At 39.9% G+C, this 24,811-nt stretch overlaps 1 protein-coding gene across 3 annotated transcripts in view; it reads left to right on the top strand.

Annotated features, from left to right (window-relative positions):
• Positions 1-1,468: 1,468 nt before the first annotated feature.
• The window catches only part of shisa6 (shisa family member 6), an 82,181-nt gene continuing 58,838 nt past the window's right edge, over positions 1,469-24,811 (top strand). For all 3 annotated transcript variants that reach the window (XM_079646067.1, XM_079646068.1, XM_079646069.1), the window contains exons 1-5: positions 1,469-1,624; positions 2,116-3,037; positions 7,241-7,398; positions 13,087-13,182; positions 13,696-13,764. In XM_079646067.1, coding sequence (XP_079502193.1) covers positions 2,478-3,037; positions 7,241-7,398; positions 13,087-13,182; positions 13,696-13,764 — 883 coding nt within the window. In that variant the 5' untranslated portion in view covers positions 1,469-1,624; positions 2,116-2,477. The remainder of the gene's footprint in view (positions 1,625-2,115; positions 3,038-7,240; positions 7,399-13,086; positions 13,183-13,695; positions 13,765-24,811) is intronic.

Consider the following 24,811-nt stretch of genomic DNA (forward strand, 5'->3'; position numbering starts at 1 on the left):
GCGTCAGGTAATAACTGAGTGAATGGGGACAGGAGAGCTGAAGCAATGACAGCAAAGTATTTGAAAGTTAATTTGACATGGTTTCCATTTTCACTGTCAAATTACCTGCCTGGTATTTTTAATGTTCTCATTTACACCATCTGGTACAACCAGATTTACCGGGTTCAAACTCATTTGTGAATATTATTAAACCTCTTTCAATGTGAAAAATAACTACTCTCTTTCAATCCCAAAGTTCTCCTTTTAAATGCCCTTGTGAGATAGACCTTCAAATTAAGGAACAAACATACAAATTAATTGAATGTTGAGGTTGGATTAAACAAGAGGACGTGTTCAATGTACATTTATTTTGTACAGATAACCTGAGTTCTTCAATTAAACCCACGATTTGTGAATAAGTTTGGAGACTCAAGTGACGTTTAAAATTAAAGTTTAGAGTTCTAGATATTGTGAAAATCATAGAAAGAACTCACAGGATGAAAACAAATCCTGTAAAAAGACTAGAACATCATAAAGTTACTTAAAGGTGGGGTCCTATGTAATTTATTTCAGAAACAATATGAATATATTAAATGCTTTGACAATAAATAGCCTACTTAACAACATTTCATCTGTAGAAGCCGTAGCGCTGTAAAAAGCACGGCCAATCATTTTAGCCGGCCCGGCTAAAAATAACTGGATGGCCTACCTGCCTGTCACCCTTCCATCTGTGCACAAATGTATCTCGTGCCCTCATTTGTCATGTGCGCGTTCGTGTGTGTTGGAGGAGGGGCTCTGTAAGGAAGTCTGAAGGAAGAGGCAGATTTTTTTCGGCTGGTAGTTTCAAATTCTAGCGAACTCCATTTTTCTCCAGAATTACATACCCCACTTTTAAATAATAATAATATAATAAAGTACAATTTCAAACTCAAGGTTATACTTAGACCAAAAACAGAGAATCAAGAGATTATGGGAACCACCTTTAATTGCAAAATAAATTACTCTGACCTTTGAATCAGACTTTTCAGAATAACGTTATTTTGATTGGATCCTTAAATATGTGACATTTGTAGATGCTTATTTCCAAAACCATGAAAACAAACTTTGAATGTCACAAAGAAAAACAAAATTTGCACTAGTACATTTTAAGCAACCAAATCCCTTCCAGCGCTCCCTCTGCACTGCATGGCATTTGATTTATAGTTCTAAAAGTCAACAAATTTACACATTTGCCCACACACATACACACACGCACCGAGAACGTGATTGGTGAGTTGTGAGTGGATGCAGCTTGTGTGCGCACTGATGCGTGAATGTACACCAACAGCAGCGCCTCGCCTCTTGACAACTTCTAATACACTGTTATCTTTCTGCTTTTTACCGCGAGTTATCGAGGGAAGCAGCATTGGGGGAGAGATGCCGATTGATAATTAACTGAGGAACCTGAATATGTGACGTGCGTGGAGAGTAGAGGTTGACGATGGAGAGAGAGAGAGAGAGAGAGAGAGAGAGAGAGAGAGAGAGAGAGAGAGATGGAGGCGGGCCGGAGAGGAGAGAGAGAGAGGTCTTGCCTCTTGTCTTGCCGAGGTTCTTTGATTCAGTGGCAGTGGCTGAGACAACCCCGTTACCGGCCACCGTTAACCCGGTAAGTCGTCTCCATATTCTCCCTTTCTCTCTTTTTTATTTGACTATTTAATGTGTTATCTCTTGAGAAAGTAAATAGAAGTTAATGCTCCGTTTCCACACTGGAAGTCGGATTAAAGAAAGTTAATGCGTAAAATAAAGGTGAATGAGACGAAACAACGCTCCACGGCAGAATATGTGTAGTTCCAGTGCAAACCAGGAACCCTGACTGTGTCTATCACTTACTTAAACAACCTATTTTATGTTCAAAGACTAAATAAACTTGAAATTGATTTACTTTGCATCCATAAAGCCACATGGAAACTCGGATGCTGTCCGAGGTGCTGAGTGTGTTTAGCTCTACAATGAGTCCAGTTTGTGGCAATTACGGATCCAAATTCGTCTATTTTTATAATGCCAGCTTGCTAAAAAAGTTCCTCGTGGAAACTTTACCTATCATATAGTCCTATTTGATCAACTAAATCCCTCTCTACATGCTTTTCTTCTCCACAGGGTAACTACGACCCTCGATACTCAAGCTCAACAGCTCATGGTGAAGATTTCTCAGAGGACATCGCGTCTTCATCGCGTCTCTGCAGCCCCTATTTGAAGAGGACATTTGGCAATAGCGAACTTTTATTTAAGAAAACAGATTTACACTGTATGACAAAGTCAGAAGATGCTTTGTGTGTCTAAAGAGCGCAAATTATACCACATCAAAGCATATAAGAGCGTCAGTGACAGCTTGGCACATACAGGAGTACCTGCGATGAAGAAGCCCGCAAGAAGCTCCACGCGGTAAAAAGTGGAAGAGTGATACTGAGAGCAGACAGAAGTGCGTGGAGGCCAAAGAACAGACACCAGCGAGTCCTCAAATGATGGGGATAAAACACCTTCTGCTTCTTTTGATTTACTTAGACCCCCTGAATGTCCTGTGCACCGCCACCAACAACAAAAGAAGCAAAACCCCGACAAATAGGAAGCCAAAGGTGAAGGACCTGAACGGCAGCACCACCGCGGTCCCGCTGGCCGTGGCCGTCCCGGGGAAGATCACCCAGGTCCAGGCTCCCACGGTGCAGCACGACACCTGCCTGGGCTACTACGACGTGAGCGGGCAGTTAGACAAAGAGTTCAGCTGCAACAACACCGATCACCGCTTCTGTTGCGGCAGCTGCTTCTTGCGCTTCTGCTGCGCGGACCGGGGGAAGCGGCTGGAGCAGAAAATCTGCACCAACATCAACACCCCGGACTGGATCAAAACCCAGCCCCCCTCCCCGGCGCCAACAGGTGATACCTACGACCCGGAGCTAGACCAGACCAACACCACGGTGTACATCACCTGCGGGGTCGTAGCGCTCATCATTGCGATTGGGATAACTGCTAAAGTTGCCTATGATAAAGCCACCAAGCCCCCTCAGGAAATGAACGTGCACAGGTAAGAATTTGCTGAAAAAAACCTTATAAAATGTCTATGCAGAGCATAATGTCACAACATAAAGGTAACCAGTGTATAAATAACTTGTACTTATTTTTACAATAAAACGAAATGCTATTATCTGAGAAAAATAATGTCACACAATAGTATATATATATATATATATATATATATACATACTGTTTAGCACTCATTTGACCAGTGAGTTGATCCCATTTTTCTCTGAGTGTAAAAACAGTTCCCTACAATAGCCATAAAGTAAAGATCCATCCTCAACTGCAGCCTAAATAACTTACAGCCTCAATATCATGGGTTCATTGAAGCTCATGACCTTTAGCACATACCATTACTCTGCTCCCCGGAGCCTAACCGTCAAAAATGTCAAGATTATATACCTTTCCATGATACACAACCCACTCTGTGTCAATCCCAGGAGGGAGAGCGCGGGGTATTCTGTGTCCGTTCAACCCTAGAGGGATAGAGTAAATGCCACTGAAAGCCATATGAGTGATCACATTCATCCTGATGGGAGTGGTCTCTTCTGTCTATATTTCTAAATCCTCAAGGCACCAGTAGTGGTCAGTGAATTGCTTGATAAGCGTTAAAGCAACATAAAAACCCATCCTTTGGCCATTTCAGGCACCAGCTGAACAAATTGCTACATAATGATGTAGAGAGCAGACTCCAGGCAACATATCTCCACCACCATCAGAACACAAAATGGTTTCTTAATGTTGGCAATTATATGCGTTATCTGCACTTGTGTCCTGAAACAAAACACCCGGAAGAGCCTTGTGAGTCAAGATTTGATTGTGTCTCTATAGATTTATGCTGCAACTTCATTGCTTGCCAAAGAAACATCAAATCACTAAATGATGCTCTTCGAAGCTGTTGATAAGCTTCATGGAAGAATAAAGGATTTTATGACACTACAAATGATGCCAAGAGATTTCACGAGTTATTGCTGCATTCAGGCAGTTATTGTAAAACTTGGTATGAAATCCAAAGTAATTTCTTAAGAACTGTGTGGGCTTGCTTTGATTGACAGAAGGCTTACAACAAGCAAGCAACCGCCTAACTGTACATTTTTTTATCTAAATGGTGCAGAATCTGGTCGGTGAGCATAACTTTCCCATTTTAGCCACGCCCACTTCAAACCAGAGAAAAAAACGCAAAAAAACTAAAATATTTTCGAGGCTTTAAAGGTGGATGAATATTGTCATTGAGCTATATCAAATACTTGTAATTTTTTTAACTAAAAACATTTGTTGGTTTTAAGTTCCAAAATGTGAGTATGTTATGCTTTTAATTGATCTTTTACAATAGCTCAAATGTATTAGGTCAACCAAAGTAATTCAAAGATGGCCACCTTGGCTGTAGGACTCCGGGCAGCTTTCTTGTATCTTTTACAACAAATGCCAGTACCTTTTCTGGCATTGAGTTGTGTGTAATGTGTAGAAAAGCCTATGTTAAGGTTTGTGTTTGGTTTATACGATTATTTGTGTGGGCTTATACATTTTCAGTGTGGCTCAGTGGTCAGGATACATGTTTTCATCCTGTTGCCTTTGGTTTCCTCGTGCAGTTTAAAGACCTTTACTGCTTCTCTATGCTGTACAACGCTGGACCTTAACTTCCCAGGCTGTCTTGTGCGTGATGCACGCTGGGATACGATCCACCCACACCAAAGCAGACATTGAAAAATATTTAAAAGGTATAAATGGGTTTTAGATTTTGATTAGGTCTGACTCCAATTTGCCACCCGCTGGTGGAGGACAAAATCACAGTCACTTAGTCATTGCCCTTATCAAAGAGTCACTTGAGTCACCTGCCATTAGCCAGACTGTATTCTGGGCCAGAGGAGGACGTCTTGCGTAGATTTAAGGATATAAAGATAATTGAGCATTGTTATGCCGCGGTCATTACATTTTGACACCTGCTGCTTTGAAAAAAATGTCTAGAAGGATTACTCAGCTTTCTGAGAAACAAAATCACACGGTCCTGATGATAAGAAAGGAAAGCTGTCCAATTTCTAACCCAACACAAAGGAGCTCCTTTAGTAAATCACACATAGATCAAATTCAAGCTCCAGTGATCGCTCTGAGTGTCTTTTCAGAAGTTGGCACAGTCAACTTTTAATATCCTTATGGACTCATGAGACTTTATAATACAGTATTTCATTTGAAACAACAAAAAAAAACAATACAGCTCATGATGCAGAGCTTTTTCCAATTCTGCTCTGAAGAGATGGTGAAGTTTATGACTTCTTACTCAGCTACAATTCTTGCAGGGCATACTTTCAAGTGGATCTGCTTATGATCCCACTTCATTATGAGAAGAAGCCATAAGGGTTTAGAGAGAGGTTGTTTAAATGAGAAGGCATGGCTTGCTGAGTGCTCAATAGTGTTTATTATTTATCCTTTTTATGATTATTTTTATATTGCCTACCGTTTGGCACATAGAGCTGTCGTAATGATTTCTGCTTGAATAGACCTCAGAGCCATTCATGCTGACAGCCGTGACCAAGAAGAAGTAGTGGAACATGGGATTTGCTTTCTATTTGGCAAGGGTCTGCTCCTAAAAGTGGTTACTTCTCCATTGTAATTTAGACTCTTACCTCTGCGTCTGAGTGAGGACTGTGAGCAGAATACTGAGCTGTTGGCAGACCTTTGCGGTTTCGGTCTGTGACCTTCACCGAGAACAAGAAATGCAGAGTGAGAGCTAAAGCCAGTGGTTTGAACAGGCTCTATTGATCACTCTCCACAGATGCAATTTTTGTGGGCTAGGTGGTGTGAATAATGCTTTGTTCTCTGATTGCAGGACTGAAAAACTGACTTAAAAGGCAAGACGACTGAATGGGCAAATGACTGAAAGTTCATTGCATAAGAGCAACTAAGCCCAAAGATTGTATTAGTAGATTATGCTTTAATACCCGCTGATTTAAGCTTACATTTGGTAGTACACTGGTATCACCAAAGGATAGATGTCAGAGCATCAATGTCTTCCATTTCATTACATAATATTTCCACAAAGTAAAGATAGGTTTTATTTTTCTCATCTTTTCATTAGATTGAAAAATATGTTGGCCTTATCTTAAAAGGTTGGAAGTACATTTCTTTGGTCAATAAATCCCCAAAAAGGAACAAAACCAACAACGCCTGAGTCCATTTCTGTCTGTGATTTCCCAACCCACAGTACCAACCTATGGTCCCAACTCAGACATGAGAAATAAACCCTAACAAACGTTTCATCAACATAGAATTCATTCATTCATTTCAAATAGCTTGGCACTGTCATGTAAGCGGATGTTAATCAAACAGGATGAGATAGTGAATTTGTTTGGGGACTATTTTCAGCGGCTAATTAATCCAGATTGGGCGCTTTTGAAACATTTGAATTGGCCATTATGCTGTCAAAGATGGTATAATAACTTTGAAAATGTGTATTAGTGTTGACCCCAACAATACAGTGGTCATGATTATAAAGTAGTTTCTACTTATTCGGCCATATGTTACACTTTCTTTTTAAAACACATGTTGATAGTTGGTCCTGTTTCTGCAAACAACTGTAGCTCTTGCTGCACACGACGTAGCAGCCAACTGGGACGATGCTAAATCAGGTCGCCCCTGTCTGCGAAAAAGAAACGGCTAAAGTGTGCTCATCCTGGAAGGAAAATGCTATTTATATACTGCATATCTCCCAAAGTCACAGAGTTATGGAAAACTAGAATGTGTGGTTGCTTTAGGTTGACTTTGACACAGTTAAATTCTCCTTTCATTTCCTTTAAGAAAACTCAGAAACTCTATCACACAGGCTGACACTGTGCCTTCAAATGTTGGAATTGGGGTTGGTAAAATATTGCTTTTGCTGTATTTACTGGCCCCAAAGAAGAGACACTGACTTGACTCCTAATAAATGTGTCCTGAGCGCGAGTCCGGCTCACATAATAGGACTCTCCTGTACCTTGTGTACCGCACTATTGAACATTCAACTCTCTTGTGACTCTGGTTATAATTTGGATTTTCTCTAAGCCTTTCTTCATTCCTCTATGATTCAAATTGGATCCGTAGATAAATAAATTAGAAAGACCTTTAGGGGAACATGATGAAAAAAGTGTAAGGTAAATGGGAAAGGGAAACATTTCAGTGTACAGAGATTTTCTTTAATTACAATTAAATATTTTATATTTGTTTGATTGCTTTCCAGAGCCCTGGCAGACATCCTGAGGCAACAAGGACCAGTTCCAATATCTCAGTATGAACACGAGAACATTGCAGCGATGGACGGGTCACCTAAAGACGAGACACCGGTCAGAACCTTGAAGAATCACTACACACCTGTTCACGCCAAGGCACCGAACCACGGTAGGTGACACTGCTCAGGTCTTATACAGATGTTTTAAAGGCCAAGTGACCTGTCTTGTATGTGGCTTCTACTGCATTCCCATAAAAAAAGGAATCCAACTTTATTTTTTACGATAATAAAGCCCCCCTTCGCTTTGATTCATGTCCATGGATATAGCTGGACGGGCTGTGAATCTTAAGCTTTTCCTCTCAATCTTTTTTTAAAAGGAAACACATAAGAAAGTACTAGGAGAATTAAGGGCAAGGGTATGGCTACATTCTCATCTCCTATAAGCCTACTCAGCACTGGCACAAAATGGAGATGTAAATGATCATCTTCTGCGGGAGACGCAAGCTTTTGTGCAGTGCTAATTCTGTCGTGCAACAATGTTCCTCTTATTTTATCCGGTCGGGCTCCAGATCCCCGCTCTAGGCATCAAGTCGTTTGCTAAGTGCCCTTAGTATGGTGTCCCAGATTCAACAGTGTTGTGTTTCACTCTTGTGTCACCCGGCCTGCGTCCACCCTCCTCTCCACCACCACCACCATGGAGGGAATGTGTCAGTGGAGAGCTACAGACTGTACTGAACTGCAGGATGTGAGACACTTTCCTCACTTTTCTGCAGCCGAGTGACTTTTAAAACATTCGTAATCAAGCTGCCCAACCAAGTAGAACACCTCATTCTTGGTCAACGATCTGTCTTTTTTTTTTAACATTGCCCAGGTTCAAAATGTCAAGTGAGAAATGAGAGGAATTATTTTGAGATTTGGGGAAGTTTCTTTAGAACCTCTTATATCCAACCGTTATTGATGGTGAATGTAGGCAATTTAAGCAATGTGTTTTTTAGTGCACGCTGTATAGTCCGTGAAAGCTGTGCTCCATTGCTCCTCCTGCTGGTAATGTATTGTTTTTATTGCACATTAGTTTTTGTAAGCCTGGACCATAATGCAAATGATGAACTAAAGTGATGGGACCTCATAACATGTTGTATTACTTGCTGTTAAAGGCCCATCTTTGAGACTGGTGGGTCCTCGAGATATAACATCGAAATGACTCTATTTTGAGAGCATATGCCATAATACTAGATCAAGTTACCACAAACTCGGGTTGTGGTGGGAGGCTTTGGGGGTGTCAATGAAGACCCACAGCTCATCGCTCCCCCCAACACATAAAAGAAGGACGATGTCAGCTTACTACCCAGAGTGATTGGCAGCCAATTTAATGGAAAGACATTTGAAGAAACATCATATACATAAATGTTCAGCAACCAATATAGCCAATACCAAATAACATGTTACCAGTTTGCAATCACACACGCTCCAAATCATCCACATATAAGCATGTAGAAAATACATTGTAATGAGCTGTAATGTGTCGCCTAGACTTTTAGTATTACATCTCTGAGAGCATATGGGGTTTCAGAAAAGGAACAGGCTATTTTATTCAAAGTGCATGGCCTTTTTTAGATTTGTGTAAACAGCGCTTTTGCCTGGTTCTCATTTCTGTGTAGTCATATTTGTAACTTCAGTGTAGAGCATAGTGCCTGGAGAATAAGCAAACATCGTCACCCTGTGTGATTCACAAAGCCACACATCATTGTTTTGGATATAGCGCCCACAGAAAAGATGTCTTAATTGTCCAATCTTTGTCATGTCACCCTGCTATTGTTTGCGGCATGCACAGTAGGATGTCACATTGCAGGGGTGAATGCTTTTGAACAGAGAACCCTTCAGAAAGGAAGGGATGGAGGCACTACAGGGAGGACGTGAGTCAGATTTTGTGACCAATTCCTGACTGTGATGTTCATTTAATAATGGAGATGACAGTTTCTTTTGGTGGAGAAATGGTTAAAGCATTCAAAAGACAATTTATGGGTATTAAATAACCGTTGTTTTGGCTTCTCTTAGTAGATGTCAGTGTTACTACTAAAATGTTCTTACATTTTGTCAATCTTTCACTTTGAAAGCCCATTCAGTTTGAACTCTGTTTTAAAACTAAGGTTGGAATCAAGGTAAGGTTAAGGTTAGGGGTGAGCAGTAGTGGAACAAGTTCAGAAAGATTCAGATTCTTTACTTGAGTAAAAGTACTAACACCACATTGTAAACATACTCAATTCCCAGTGAATTACTGCATCAAGAATGGTACTTAAGTAAAAGTATTAAGTATGATTAGGATAATGTACTTAGGAGTAAAAGTACTCATTGCAGACAAAACTAAAATAATATTTAAATATTTGAAAACAAAAGCAGCACATCTTCACATTTAATAAGCTGGAAACTTTTCAACCAAAAATTGCTCCAATTCATTTTCTGTTAACCCACTCATGGTGTTAATGTCTTATATATAATGGTGGATGGTTTAATCCATATCAAATAATCATATTTTAAAAGTTTACCCTTAGTATTGTGTGTTAAAATCTGGATTAATAAAGATACTACTAAATAATTATAGTTGTTTTGCATAAAGTATTCTCAAATGAAAATACTCTGGTAAAGTATAAGTACCTTAAATGTGTACTTAAGTACAGTACTTGAGTGCATGTACTTTCTTCAACTGGTGGTGAAGAATGATGACGACATGTCCTATAGTCAAAGCAGAAAACTAACCCCCAGCCCTTACCCATTTTCAGAGCAGGGAGTTACAATATGCAGAGGATGTCTCTATTTTTCAAAGTAAGTACATTTTAAAAGCCGAATAGATGAATAGCACAATTTAGACGTTTCTGTTAAACAGCTTCTGCTTTATTATGCAGTACCAATATTTTCGTTTTTTTAATTTTCAGCAACATAAATAAGGCACAGCTGGCCACAAAAAAAAAAAAGTGTGGCATTTTGTAATTGAAGGCTCAGGGTGAATTTACAGGCAGCATTTTCTTTGCCCTCAAGGTTTTCATTAAATAGAAAGGTTTGGTAATAAAGGGATTAAATATATATTTAATAAATGTGTTTCCAATCAATATTTCATGTTTAAATCCTTTTGTGAAAGGTGCAGTTCATCTCGCTGGGTGGCCTTTATGAGGGGAGCCGGCGGCTACATTGATTCCTTAGTTTGAAAACATCTCTTGGGTCACACCAACAGATCCCATTTAATAGAAGAAAAATTATAGATTTGAAAAGATTTTTTAACATAGCAGCATAAAGCAAAATAAAATATATTGGTTCTGTCACAAGCTCACTTAATTGGTCCTATACAGTTAGTATCCTTTTTATTACTGAAAACTGAAGTGCTCCAGATTTAGCCAACATGCTATTTTGTAACTGTAGTCCCTGGACAGTCAATACATTGAATATAAACCTGCAACATAGAGGTTCACACAACTGTAAAAAAAGAGTCTCACTCTTGAAGGGGGGAGAGAAAATCCCTCTTCAATGGAATTATGGGATTTTAGATTTGGTATACTATTTACATGCGCAGAAATATAACACATAACAGGGAAGGGAAAACCCCCACAAGCTTAAAAGGGCCTCTTTAAAGATAAACCTTTTTATGTTTAATACACGAACACTTTCACATAAACTCCTTCCCTGCATGACTTTTGAGCAGATTTATCTCTTAACTGTTTACTTTCCCTAAAGGCCAATTAGAATATTACTTCATAAATTTAACTTTTATCCAGAGATTTGCGTTTTATCTCCCTTCGCCCTTCATGTGTGATGAAAAACTTTAATAGCGTGGTTATGCTCTATAAGAAAATATGGGATATTCTTTCATTATGAAGTGTGGATAATGCAATTGGAGGAACATTTGCAGAGATAATAAGGGGGCAATAGGTTTATGTATGGCGATGTAGGATCAATTTATATCACAATCAGTGTCTGCAGCTACCTGCTCTCAGCTCCACGCTACTGTCCTTGGAGTATGCAGAGGTTATATATCATCTGTATTTCACACCGGGAGCCATCATACATACTGTATAAGCCTGTACTGCATCATGTGCATAGATACTGCCCTGTACCGTTCTTTTCATGTTTCTTTCGAAGGTCCCGCATTAGCCGAGTTGAGTTCGTAGTCATCCCTTGGGTTTGATGAAAAGGAACAAATGAGCTGTGGGGCTCAGGCCTGAGTGCCAAGCTGGGATGTGATGAAGACCATCTCTAATGGTCCCAGGTGTTTCTTCTCATTATGATAATTTGAAATGCTGTTCAATATCGGCTTCCCAAGGCCCACAGGTCTGAGTGATGTTATTGACTTTGAAGTGGTTCCTTTGAGAAAGAGGCATTTCACTGTTCGCTAGTTAATGTAGAGAGGGGATAACGGAGAGAAAGAGGGGAGAGTTTTGAAAGAGCAACCTTTCTTTGTTGCTGTTATCACCGACACTACATTCCTTCATTTCTTCGTAACACTTGTCCGTGATTGACAGGACAATTGAACGTTTTAGGGGTGCTGGCAGGCACCTTGTCTCCCTGCTTTGTGTTCAGACCGCACTCTCAATTACAGCACTGGTTCAGAGTGGAGTTAGCAGTGATGTGGTACAAATTGCATTACGGAGTGGTCTTTTAACACAGGGGAAATCCAAAATGGTGTAGCGGCATCCTGAAAGACTTTGGGTTTAATTCCTTCTAAAACAAAGTGTATCCAACCACAATTAACTTGCTTTTGAGGAGACAAAAGCACTGCTATTTTATTTTTCAATGATGTTTAATACTTTGCTTTCTGTGAGGAGAGGAGTGTTTGATAAATTGGGTATATGAAAACCCTAAAACCTGCAGATTGCATCTCTTGCATCCTTAAGTGATAAATATTGACAAAAAGATCCAATAGGAGAGTCGCCCTGGTGCCATTTCAGCCCTGTTTAGTATTCTCCTCGTCTATGGCTACTCCTTTATATCATGGCAGATATGACCAGAGAATTGAGTACAGATTCTTGTCAGTGCTGAGGCCCAGTCATTCAAGATTATAAATTGGTGACATTTCTTTGTGAATTCCTTGTGACAAAACGATCATCATTGCTCATGTTGCTGAAGTGAATCCATCTTTACATTGAGTTTAACAATGCGTTGCGTTGTTTTTTTTACAAATTCTGTGTGACCACTTCAGATTTTCTGTTAGAAAATATCTTTAATGATACAAAGAAACTTGGGGCTCTCCAGGACGTTGTTCAATGAAATAGCCTTTATGTTTTGGCCATCGGTTTTAATTACCACAGTTTGCCTCTAACAGGGTTAATCCTAACCCTTATATATGAATGTATCGATAAGAGAACTGGATACAGCGTCGGAGACCGGTCCCCATTCATTCCAAGGAGAGCTAGTCAGTGGCGCGTGAAGCCAAAATGGCCTGACTCTCGAGAACTAAAATACCTGGGTCATCCCTTGATCTTCTGGCAATTGTCTAAAGTAGTTAATTCACCTAAAAGCATGTATCCACTGATTTATAAGCATCTGTTCCCCAATGGAAGTCAATGTTAAAAAGGATTTTTATGCCCAATGACATAATTGACTGACATGGAAGTTCTTGTACCACTGTTTTAGCTTCAACGCACAGCACTCTTCATCTTACTCGCTTGAATGTTAGCCATCTTCTGGCCAGATATGGTTCACTAACTATCCAATATTATAAATGTGTCACCAAGTCTAAACCAGTCATATCCCAAGGACACGGATGGTTTTCTCTGTCCTCGCCTCTATGAGAAGGGTTTATCAACATACTGTATAACCTCTATGCCATCTTGCTGAAATATTCATTTTCCGCTTTTGCTCTGTCTCATCAGGACACTATGGAAAAGAAAATCTACGCAGCGGAGGCCAAGACATGCACAACTTCATCTCCTCTGGGTTTGTGACACTGGGACGTGGCCACTTGAAAGGTAATTGCTATAAACTCTCTGTGCAGCTCATCAGTTTCATGCTCTGTATTGCAACTATATTACGCTGCATGGTCCCTATCGCATTCAGATTCCAAGCCCATCCTCAACCTCATCCTCCTCACTTCACAGTGTCCTGAAAACCAAATTCAGAATAACAATAATTTAACTCACAAAGCCACTGTGTCATGCTGTCATTCTCCCTCTGCCAAATGGATGTAGTAAAAAAGAAAACAGTAACGTGACTGGGACTTTTGTTTCAGCTCAGTGGAAGTTGTACATAACAATACATAATGGCTTGAAGTGACATCTTGCAAAGTCCACACGCACACATTTATTATCTGTGATTAAATCCACACTTCCAATGACAAAGTAACACTTCCGCCAGTGTGAACACAGCATGGCACGGTAGTAGTGCTCTCCGCTCTTGTCTTCCTTTGGACTTTTAATGAATCCGAAGCGGCGTTGGGGTGAGAACGAGCTGTAAACAAGAGGCCTGTTGTTGTGTTTTTACAGCGCAGCACTCCATAGACGAATCGGGGCAGATGTCCTGGCAGGGCGATCTGGACATCCCCCTCTCCTACGGTAAGATCCACTTTCTGACCAAGAAAAAGACTCGCAACCTGCTTTCCGCTCGCACCTGATAAGAAAAAGTCACACACCCCCACACACACACAGTCGAGTGCCCTTGGCCGATTATCCCAGCGCAGTCATTGGGTTCAGACTTTAAGAGCTTTAATATTACTTTCTTTTCTGTTGGTGGTTTTATGAGCAAAAAGTATTTTTACCGGTGGAGTCTAACAGCAGGTTTCAATGAAAACAATGGCCATACAGTCGTATCGACTATTTATGGCTTTTATGGACGGGTCATAAACAGTTTTACAGTTCTGACATGTGTGCAAGGTAAGTGAAAGTCTGATTTAAACGCTCAACTTGAAAGATTCTGCTGTGTTTGAGAGCCACCATCCCAATATGTATTAGTTTATTGTAGTGTATTTAGCAGAAATTGTAAATCACAGTATTAGTTTTAGATATTGAGTTTTTTATTGGGCTGAACAGAATCTTTTACATAAATTTGAGGTCATGTTTCACAATATTTACACTTATCAGCTTAAATGGTTGACAAAAGAGCAATTCATTTTTTCAAAAACTGAAATTATTAGGACATGTTTTTCTAAAAAATATTAATTAATCCAACTTCCCTCAGGACTGTTTTTGAATTGTATATTTTCCCGTCAGGTTTGTGTAGCTTTTCTGAGTTCTATACTGTATGACAGTTTGTTGCCCGCATGTGCAGTTGCTGCAGTAAGTGACATAAATATCCAGAGAATGCTTCGCCCCAAAAGGGTTGTTGGAAGAAGTGGATTTTATTAAACTGATGACAGCTTTATTTTACAGTATCAGGATCTGTGGCAACAATCATTGTAAGTGGAAGTTTTACAGGGGAAAAGGGGTTTGCCATAAAATACTTGATGTCGTAAAGAAAAAGGCGTGCACACATTTGATCAATTTTGCTTTAACTATAAACAATCTCTTCCAGCACATATAACTTGTAGTTATCATACGTGACTTTAACTGACCAAACAGTTCCATTTAGTATTTGTCAACTTTGTTGCAATGCTTTAACCTCCTAAAGCATAAATGCAGTATATATTTTCACCTCACAACAGCAAAGAGGTGTTGTCTCCATTGAGTTGAAAACACTTCTTGGTTAAAATCTTGGTTATATTTAAGTGAAAATGCAATATATACGATACATACATCCAACAGCATGCTTGCTAGTATTTCCAAATGTTTTGGAAAGTCTATTACCAGTTAAATAATGTGTGCTGCAGCACCTCTTCTCACCCTCTGATTGGTTAGCTGGTTGTGATTGGTCAACCGCTTAGAGATGTCCCGCCCCTTAGCCTATCAAGTACAATGTGTTGTAGCGCTAGCCAATATAAGCGTGATTGTCTATGTTACGGAAGTAAACAAAGGAGTCAAATGGAATTTTTTCAGGAAGGGTGGGAGTGAGAGAAACTCACTCTGGATGGAACTTTGGTATTTTAGCATTTGCAAGGCTAGTATATAGCACATTTCAACAAAAGGCAATTCAAAGTGCTTTACAAAAATATATTAAGAGCATTATGAAATAGTGCAGAAGAAACTTATTATAAAATGGCATTTTGAAACACTCATTTAAAAACAAAGATAATAAAACATGAATAAAAGTTACAGTGCCGTTTAAGATATGAATAGTTATTTGATTAAATCAAACGCAGTGGCAAAAAGAAAAGTCTTTAGCCTGGATTTAAAAGTAGTCAGAGTTGGTGCAGACCTGTAGGTTTCTGGGAGTTTGTTCCTGATATTTGGAGCATAATAACTGAACGCTGCTTCTCAGTGTTTAGTTTAGACTCTGGGGACAGAAAGCTGACCAGTCCCTGAAGACCTGAGAGATCTGGATGGTCCATCATTTAGCAGTTGGTCAGAAATATATGTTGCTTTATAAACCGGCAGCAGTATTTTGAAATCAACTCTTTGACAGACAGGAGCCAGTGTAAAGACTGTGAACTGGAGTGACTGCAGACCATTTACATGCACCAAAACCTGTATAACACATAACAGGAAAGGAAACGGCCCCAAATCCTAATAAGGCCTCTTTGGCTCTGATGAGGCATATCTGAAAACACCTATCTTTACTAAAAATACCCGCTTTCCGTCTGGTGATTAATCGACTGACGTTCACTGATGGTGACATGTTAAAATGACTCAACCCTGAAGCATAACTACTGCACACTTAAAAGGCATGACTGAAACATCTGTGTTTTTTGTATTCCTCTTAAAACTGGAAAAGCACCATTTGGAAGGAAACGAGTAAAAAGATAAAATGACCAACAAGTTTGAAAAGGTACATCCTCTTTCATCAATACATATATTTTCATTTGGCAATCGATACAATTAGATTTTCTCTTTTCATTTTCTACGGACTACATGGGTTTTTAAACAGTGTTTAACTAATATTAAAATAGGACGCCTGAGGCAGCGACCCTCCCCCGACTGAACCCCGCCCCCGTCCCTCTCCCTGCACCTATAGGTGACCCGCTTTAACTGCCTAAAGGTGGTAGCTGTCACCTCGAAACGGAGGTGCTGTCAGCCTCCGCCGCCCGTGTCTAAGTTAAACAGCTGGCTGTCGGCGGGCCGTCTCTGCCCCCCCGCCGCACACGCCTCCTGTTAAGGTGACAGACTGACAGATGTGCACCATGTTGGCTCCAGAGCTGACGCCTCATATCTCATTCCTGGATGAGATTACAGCTACAGCTCACATATCTGCACAGGGCATCCCCTGCCCCCCCCCCCCCCCCCCCCCCCCCCCCCCCAACCCAGGTGCACTCTCTGGGTTTGTGTTCAGAGGTTAATGGTTGACTGCAAGGGAATATCTGAGAAAATGTGTTCAACCTGTTCTCCCATTGACCATGCAACTGTTGTCCTCCCGAGTCAACATTGAAGAGGACAGACAGAAGGGTATATTTTTCGGACTCTGCTTTTTTATTTGAATTAAATATTGGAACCTTCATTTCATTTGGACTTTTCTTAATTTTGTTTCCTCCTTCACTCCCTCGTACTTGTTAAATTATTTATTTATTTCTGTTCTTATACATCTTCTATCGTATGCCTTTCCTAATTGAATAGTTTTTTGTTTGCTTCATTCCTTTCTTTGCTCTCTCGTATCCGTTCATATAGTTCATCTTTCTTTTTTGCTTTGTCTCTTGCCTTTCCTTTATTCTGTCCATTATTTAGTTCCTTCATTCCCTGTTTTCGCCTCCTTCTCTAGTTTGCTTCTTCCTCTCCTTTCTGTCTTTCCTATGTTTCCTTTCTGTGCCTCCTCCTTTCCTTTCTTTCTTTCTTTCCTTTGAATCGTCCCTTTGGTTCTTCCTCTTATTCATATACATTTGCTTCCTTCTCTTCTTCTTTACTCTCTTCCCCCTTGATCCTCTTTATTTCCTTTTTCCAATTGCTTTTTAGCCTCTTCCTCTTTATTGTTTGCTTGTTCCCCCCCCCCCTCACTGCCTTGCATTATTTCTTTCCTTCTCTCTTTTTACCCTCCCTTCTTTTTTGCTTCTTACATACTTTCCTGATTGTGTCTATTCACTCGTCCTCTTTTCTTTCTCTCTTCTACCTTCCCCTTTATTAATCCTTTATCCCTACCATCCCTCATGCCCCCTTCTTCCTTCTTTCCTGATAGTCTTTGCTTTCTTTTCTTATTTTTCTACCCGGAAACAAAGGGCAAAACCAGACAACACTCTTGATAATCAGCCCTTTCATTCGGTTCAGGAACCCCTTTTTCTGCTATTTGTCTATTTGATATTTGAATTCATGACTTGATTTAGCAAAAAGGGTATTTTCATATTGCAGTCCATGTACTTACATTAAAAGCTTTGTGTAGCAGCCTGCTCTGGCGGCTCTTATTTGCATTTCAAAGGTTGGACGCTTTACACAAACAAAACATTTGCAATAATTCCTTGAAAATCCACTGTTTCCTCAGACAAAGCACGTCTGAGAGTGAACCCCAAACCCAACTGTGCGTGTTACATTTAATTGTTTGCGTGGGAGCTTCGTAGTGAAATTAACAGTACAAACAGTGCACATTTGAATGTACGTCAGAGCTAACAAGCTGCTTAAGAAAGCTCCAAGTAATGTCATTAATATTCATGCATCCCTGATATAACATGGTACTCTGAGCTTTTGTGGAGCTACACACACAAGTCTACCTGCTGGGCCACTGGCAAGGATTTATGTCTGATATGTGTGTGGGGGGAGAATGGTGTGTTCACTGCCTGTCCGTGTCCGTGTCTATTCCCAGTGATGGATTGTCTGTAGTGATGCAGCCATTTAACTGCTGCGGAACCTTGGTGGGTGTGTTCTGATGGAAGTGGCTGTCTCACAGGGGATGTTCAAACAGAATGAGATTCCTAAACCTGGATGAGAAACTGTACATCGATCAAAAGTGGTTGAGGTGGTTTATGTTCAGGGTTGCCCGGTGGGAAAGTGCCAGAGGTGTGAAATATTTTTCCTTTTTGGCTTGTTTACCTTTATTGGATAGACTGGAATGGGGACGAAAGACGAGGGCGACAAGTAGCAAGGGCCAAGAGTTCATGAAGAAACATTTTCCTCAGATTATGATTATTTCAGGGCCAGTTTTTGTACCATTTCAACAGTGTCCTCCTCCAAAAAACGACCAAATAGGTTGATTGTTCAGCAGCTTATTACGACCTACAGTCTCATTTGAAAGTTTATCACCTCTAGTCGTCGTATAAGAAACAACAATTTGCTGCATTTTGTCCAGTTTGTCCTGAAGTCTTCTCATCAGGGCTCTATAAATAAAGAACTACGGCAGATGTGTAATATTTAATGCAGCCGAACCGTGTATTACAATGCCGTTATGTGATGACTTTCAAAGAGAAAAGCAAGCACACTCGGAATAAAGTATTATATTGGGTTTTTTTCTTTATGTTTTCGGATTTCACATAGCATAAACACCATATCCCAACGTGCATTGCGGCTAAAACATCCAAGTACCGAGCTTCAACGATAGCTGGGGATTATGGGTAGTTCAATGTTTTAGCCTATCAAAATAAATATGTCTCTCAGAATCGAAAGGGAAAAACCTATGGGAAAAACACAAAAGCATTGTACACAATTTAAACCAATTAATGTTGTGTAATTAACAAGGATAAACTGATGTTTTTTAGTGGATGAGTACTTTAGTTTAGGGGAATACGGTTTTATTATGATAACTTTGCCGTTACACGTTCTCCTGGCGAGACCTCAAATCATCTTCGTATTATCTATCAAACTATAGATCCTACACATCGACTGGACGTGGATTATAAAAGTACAATATACACTTCTCACTAGAAATCTAATCAAAAAGCATTTCAATGGCCAAACTATCCTACAATTAAGGATTTTCCAGAGACGGTTATTTAAGCAATAGCTCACGACAGGCCGTGGTGTATGCTCATTATATCACAGCTAAGGGGCATGGTATGGCCCGACGCGAAGCGGAGGGTCGACAACCCCCTTAGCTGTGATATAATGAGCATATCACGGCCTGAAGTGAGCTATTGCTTTTATAAAACGGTTACCAAGTGTGGCAATATGAAAGAAAAATACACACTCTAATTTAAATAGTTTGTATTAGTAAATAACGATGTTCAAAATAAAATAGTCCCTCTTTTGCCTTCTGCACAAAACATAGTGCGAGGTGGTCGCTATTCAACAACACTAACAGCAAGCGAACATATTAGACAGAGAGCGTTGATCCACTATTTGGCTGTTTATTTACATTAATGTGTATGTTGCTGTTTATTGTGCATCCACTGAACACCTGTCCAGCATCAGTAGAATGGCTTACGTGGTCACTTGTATAGGTTGAGGTTGTTCTAGGCTGTTGCTTGGCGTGGCGAGAATATTGCTCCACTTTCTCCGGTCCCCGAGATTCGGCTTCCAGTAGCTCTGGAGAGAGCTTTCGCACCTGTGGCCACTAACGGTCATAATTTCTCTGCTTTGTTTCAAGACCTGCATCAGAAAGCTTTTGAATGGTGGTACTTTTCCAGTTCGTCTACCTGCTCTTCACCTAGCTCTGCATGTCGTCGTTTAGGTGCTTTTTTTTCCTGTCCAGGCACTGCTCAATCCACTCCTCCATAGTAAGAGCCCCCCGAAGGTCGAAGTTAATCTTAAATGTTTCCATCTTATGCTTTGTAAGTTTGTTTCGTAACGGAAGAAATGTAAATATATTTATAAAACTGACGAGTCAAATCAAGCAATCTGATTGGTCGATAGTGTTTTTGCGGACCTTTTTGATTACAGATTTGAAAATTTCGTTGCTTGCTTTAAAAGTAGCACAATTCATTTTGTCAAACCTCGGAAAGTGTCTAGATATCCCTGCCCTAATGCCAAAGGAACTGCACACTGAATATGTTTGGCTGTTTGATGTCTATGTCTGGACCGCTGCGTAAAAAGGAGGGTTTCTGCCCCGTTACTTCTCCGCTGATTTCTTGTTCCAGTATGAAAAGCAAACTGCAGGCAGTTTGCTTTTCAGCCCAACGGTATACTGTTTTTCTCAGACGCGGAGGGATACTGACTTGTTGTGAAACGTAACTTACAATTCTACCCGTGGTATACGCTCAGTATATCACGGCTAAGAAGAACCAATCAGATTGCTTGATTTGACTTGACCGTTTTATAATTGTGAATAAACGACCCTCCGCAGCGTTTGCAGTCAACAGGAGCACTAGAGGTCGAAAACTTTAATACGTGATTATAGGTCGTAATAAGGGCTTGAACAAACACCCTACATCTAGTTGGTCGTATGAGTTGGAGGACTTGCTGCATTTGAACTATTTGGAGCCCCAAAATGATTGTATTTGAAAGAAAATCTTAGTAAATACCGTGAAAAACTGTAAAACAGTGTTTCTTTGTTATTTTGTTTCTTTTTAAAGCCGACTATTAATGAATTACAAAACAGAACAGGGATGCCTCTTTATTTTCTGCATGAATTAAATAAATAGATTAAAGCCATAATCTACAATTACTGAATAAATTGGTTTACTGATGCATTCAATGCTATCTCTCATGCAAGCTCACTTCAAATGAGCGTCGAGCGGCTTGAGAGAGAAGGACAGCCGTGATAGTGAGTCATTTCCATTTAAATCACAGCATACAACAAGCATGACTGACTGGAACAGGTCGCATGAGAAGAGATGCTTGAATACAACATCATCAAGAAATGATTTAAAATGAGATTGTAAGAGTGAATGAATTATGGTTTATGGCTGCTGTTGGCATTGTTGATTTTACAGAAGGCAAAATTATCGCACAAATACATTTTTATCGTAATATGTCAGCATTTATGTTGGAAATACATTTCTGTCTTTGGCAAAAAAGGAAGAAGTATTATTTTACCCACGTCCAAGATGTTTCCCTAACCTTTACCAAGAGGTATTCATTGTTAAAACTGAATTAAATCCTCACCCTTGCCTACTGTATAGGTAGAAGATCCTTAAAACACCAATATTAATTATTTTTTAAAACAATATATTGACAAGAAACAGTGAAAATAGCACATCGCCCCTGCCAAGTTGACATTCTCCTGGAGCCTTTTTTAGTCTTATTAGACAAGGCTCAGAGATGGAACAATACATTTGCTTAATTTGGAGAAAACCAGCTTGAATTGTCGATCCTTAAGATGTCCGTCTAGTTTAATTTAGAATTGTGTAAACAGAAAATAATGGACTTAACACAGCATTTTTCCGGAATGACACCACTGGCCTACACTTATGCTGCAAATGTATAAATATTGCAATACTTTCATCAATGCGCCATATGCTCGATCACCATTGTGTTATCTCATTCAGCGATAGATAATGACTTAATAGAGATTAACTTCAATTAAAATCATCGAGATTGCCACTTTAACTTTAATGGACTTGTATAAGATCACACTGATCTGCACCTCAGGTTAATTTAGGTGAAGTCAATTTGATTTCAATAGCCCAAAAGTCTGTTTCAATTGGTGTGTTTGTTTACTTCTTAAAAGTAAAACTCAAAAATGCACAAAGAAGAGAAAAACTAATCTTACCATTGACATATTTATTTGATTCTCAAAGGTATTCGATTGGTGCTAGTAAGAAAACAAGTTGAGAAAATAATAGACAGATAATTCTTTCCTTTTAATAGCAAGCACTCCCGGAAAATGTCCGAGGTTAAACGCTCCTGTGGTGTGCTCTTAGTAATCATCTCCCAGAAATGTTGTGTACCAACATTCCCCTCGTCCTCCAGGCCTTCTTCATCTCTCTCCTTGCCTTCTCCGCCTGTGGCATCCACTGATGTGCATCCTGCTTAATTACTTTTTCATGAGTTGCTCCCTGTTTTTTGTCCCGAGGGAATTGCTTTCCAGCCCTCATCCCAATCTACTTAAGGTGACCTTGTCTTATTGGGACGCATTGCTGCAGTGCTCCCAGCCCCCCCCCCCCCCCCCCCCCGTAGTCCCTGCAGGCCTACAGAGTGTCTGTGCATGGTCGTGTAGCTGAGTGCAAATAGAGGGGAGTAAAAGCGTGCCAAGTAGGTATCACTTGCCCAGTTTGCCTCCATTACAGAGTCCTTATGTGCCTCCATCTTTAAGGCTGCTGTCAGTGGCTCTGAACACGAGCAGCGGCAACTTGAAGCTTTGATCTTGAGAATCATAGATCAATAAATCATGTAATGTGACATAAGCACCACACTGCACACTCATGTTTACCAACCTGACTGTAATGTTTTATATTGATTTAAAGAGATCGAAAGGTGGTGAGTCAGTCTTTTTCTGGATCAAGTGCTCTCTCATGCTGCTGCTTAAAATCCTGTCTAAAGTTTCAGCATATCACGGTGTGTGGAGCGTAGACTATGAAATATGGTCGTCCTTGAAGGTACCCATGCGACGGAAGGTATGTACACTTTCAGCTGTACTGATATCAATGGGGAATAGTTCACTATTTTTGGAGCCAGGATAGCAAATGGTGTGTTTAGGCTGAAAAAGAAAAAGTGAATTTCCCCAGCTTTCTGCTGTTTCTTTGGATGTCTCAAACTGAAGTTATTCTTTTCCTTGTGTTTTATATTGATGCGGGGGACTTTGGCTCAGCAGTGGATTCTCCACTTAATTTTCGGGTTGGAGGTTGGATCCACAGGCTCAAATGCTATTTAAGTCCATTAATACCTGTGGGGTTTGGGCTTTTTAATGCTTGATTGAATGCTTTGGAGCTACCTCCAAACAGAGTGGGATGAACTGGACTGTAACTAAAGCAAATAATCAAACCACCTACACCTTTTTTTCATATCTATCCATCAACCCACTAATTCTGTATTTTACAATAGTAAAATCAATTGTTTCCCTGGATAATAAACTAAAAGTGAAGCCTTAACTAAACCTATAAACCACAGTTCACCTGACAGCTGACCACATCCATGCAGCACAACCTCCAATAACAAAGAATAGGGCAACAATGGGGTATAGCTTTATATTCTGAGACGATGAAACAGACTCAACAGTCAAGGCATCAGACAGTGAAACAGCAGTGAAAGCTTTACCCCCTCAGATCACCACCAAGCTGTGAACTCTTCATCCAGACACACACACAAATCTAGTCAAGCCGGGCATTTTGACCTAACTCTCTATCAGATGTGACTACAGAAGAAGTTTTTCTTTTCAAAAATAGTGAAAAGCAAGCAGGAGTGACTTGAATAACTTTTTCACTGAGATTGAAGGAACAGATGATGACAAGGTTAAATGAACCACTTATTTTATTTGTGCCACTGCACAAAAAATTATGTATATTTATTCCAAGCACTAATTAGTGTATTTGCATAAAGGTTTTTGGGCAACTGTGAAATTAAATTTCCATAGGAAATCCACTTATTAAAGAAGAACACATTAAAAACATTTGTCTCTGAGCAAAAGATAGCGTCTTTACCTATGCACACTGCCAAAATATCGCCCGAAACAGCTCGAACAGCAAATCATGTTCCCTCGGAACACCTTATGAATAAATGCATACATTTGCTACATTTAAGTGGATTTAAGGGAAATCAAATAAGGGACACAATCCATTCAGTTACTCATGGGTCGAATTGAAATCAAGAATTATCAAAGAAGGTCATGTTGATGCAGGGCTGAACGATACTGCTAAAGCAAATCTTATATCGATAATAACTGATCTAATCAAGAAATATATTGCACATTTAATCAGCATTACTTAAGAGGGGCCAGGCACAACTGCACATGTTTTACGTTTTTGTTGCTGTTTTGCGGTCTAATGCTGCATTCTAGACATCTACATATTTTTCATAATCTCGTCAATTTAAAATGTCCAACCTCCAAGCTGTTTGGGAGCCATATATAAACCAAAACCATGACAAACTGAATTTTATTAAAGTTATTTTTGGGCCAGCGAGTGACTTTTTGATAGATACAGTGCTAAAAAGGGGTCTATAGATGGGATTGTATTTCCGTAAATGTTTCGGAGTCTCAGGTGTCAAACCAGAGTACTTAGCAGACAACACCGCATGTCTGGCAAATTTGTAACTGACTTACTTGAACGCAGCACAATTGAGTGGGTGAACCATGTGTGTATGACCTTTAAACATGCATGTAATCATTAATAGTAGCATCATTTAATAATGCAAATACAAAGCAATTCTTGTTTGCACTGATTCTTTTAAAAATCTATTTGGACAAATGAATGATCTTTCTCGTCATAGACATATGATTCATGCCTCATGTATCTTATGGGTTAAGCATTTGATATTGTTTTTGAGCCTAAGGTGATTAAAAAACGGATGATATATATATGCTGCTGGTGATCCATGACAACTCCAAACCTTCATTCTGTCGCCGGGCGGTTTTCAGGCAGCTTCCAGACTCTGATTGGTCTTTATCAGGTCATTTTGAGTCAGCACAGCGGTCACCGAAGTGTTAACTTCCGCTTCTTTCTCTCTGAGCGTTATTCAGAGCAGCAGGGCGACCGTCCTCTCGCACCGCGCAGATCTGCGACCGCCAAAAGCACAATATGAATTGATTCCTCTACTTATCTCGCCTGGATGTCCTTTAAATAGG

Source organism: Notothenia rossii, assembly GCF_949606895.1.
Source record: "Notothenia rossii genome assembly, chromosome: 8".
Taxonomy (NCBI): domain Eukaryota; kingdom Metazoa; phylum Chordata; class Actinopteri; order Perciformes; family Nototheniidae; genus Notothenia; species Notothenia rossii.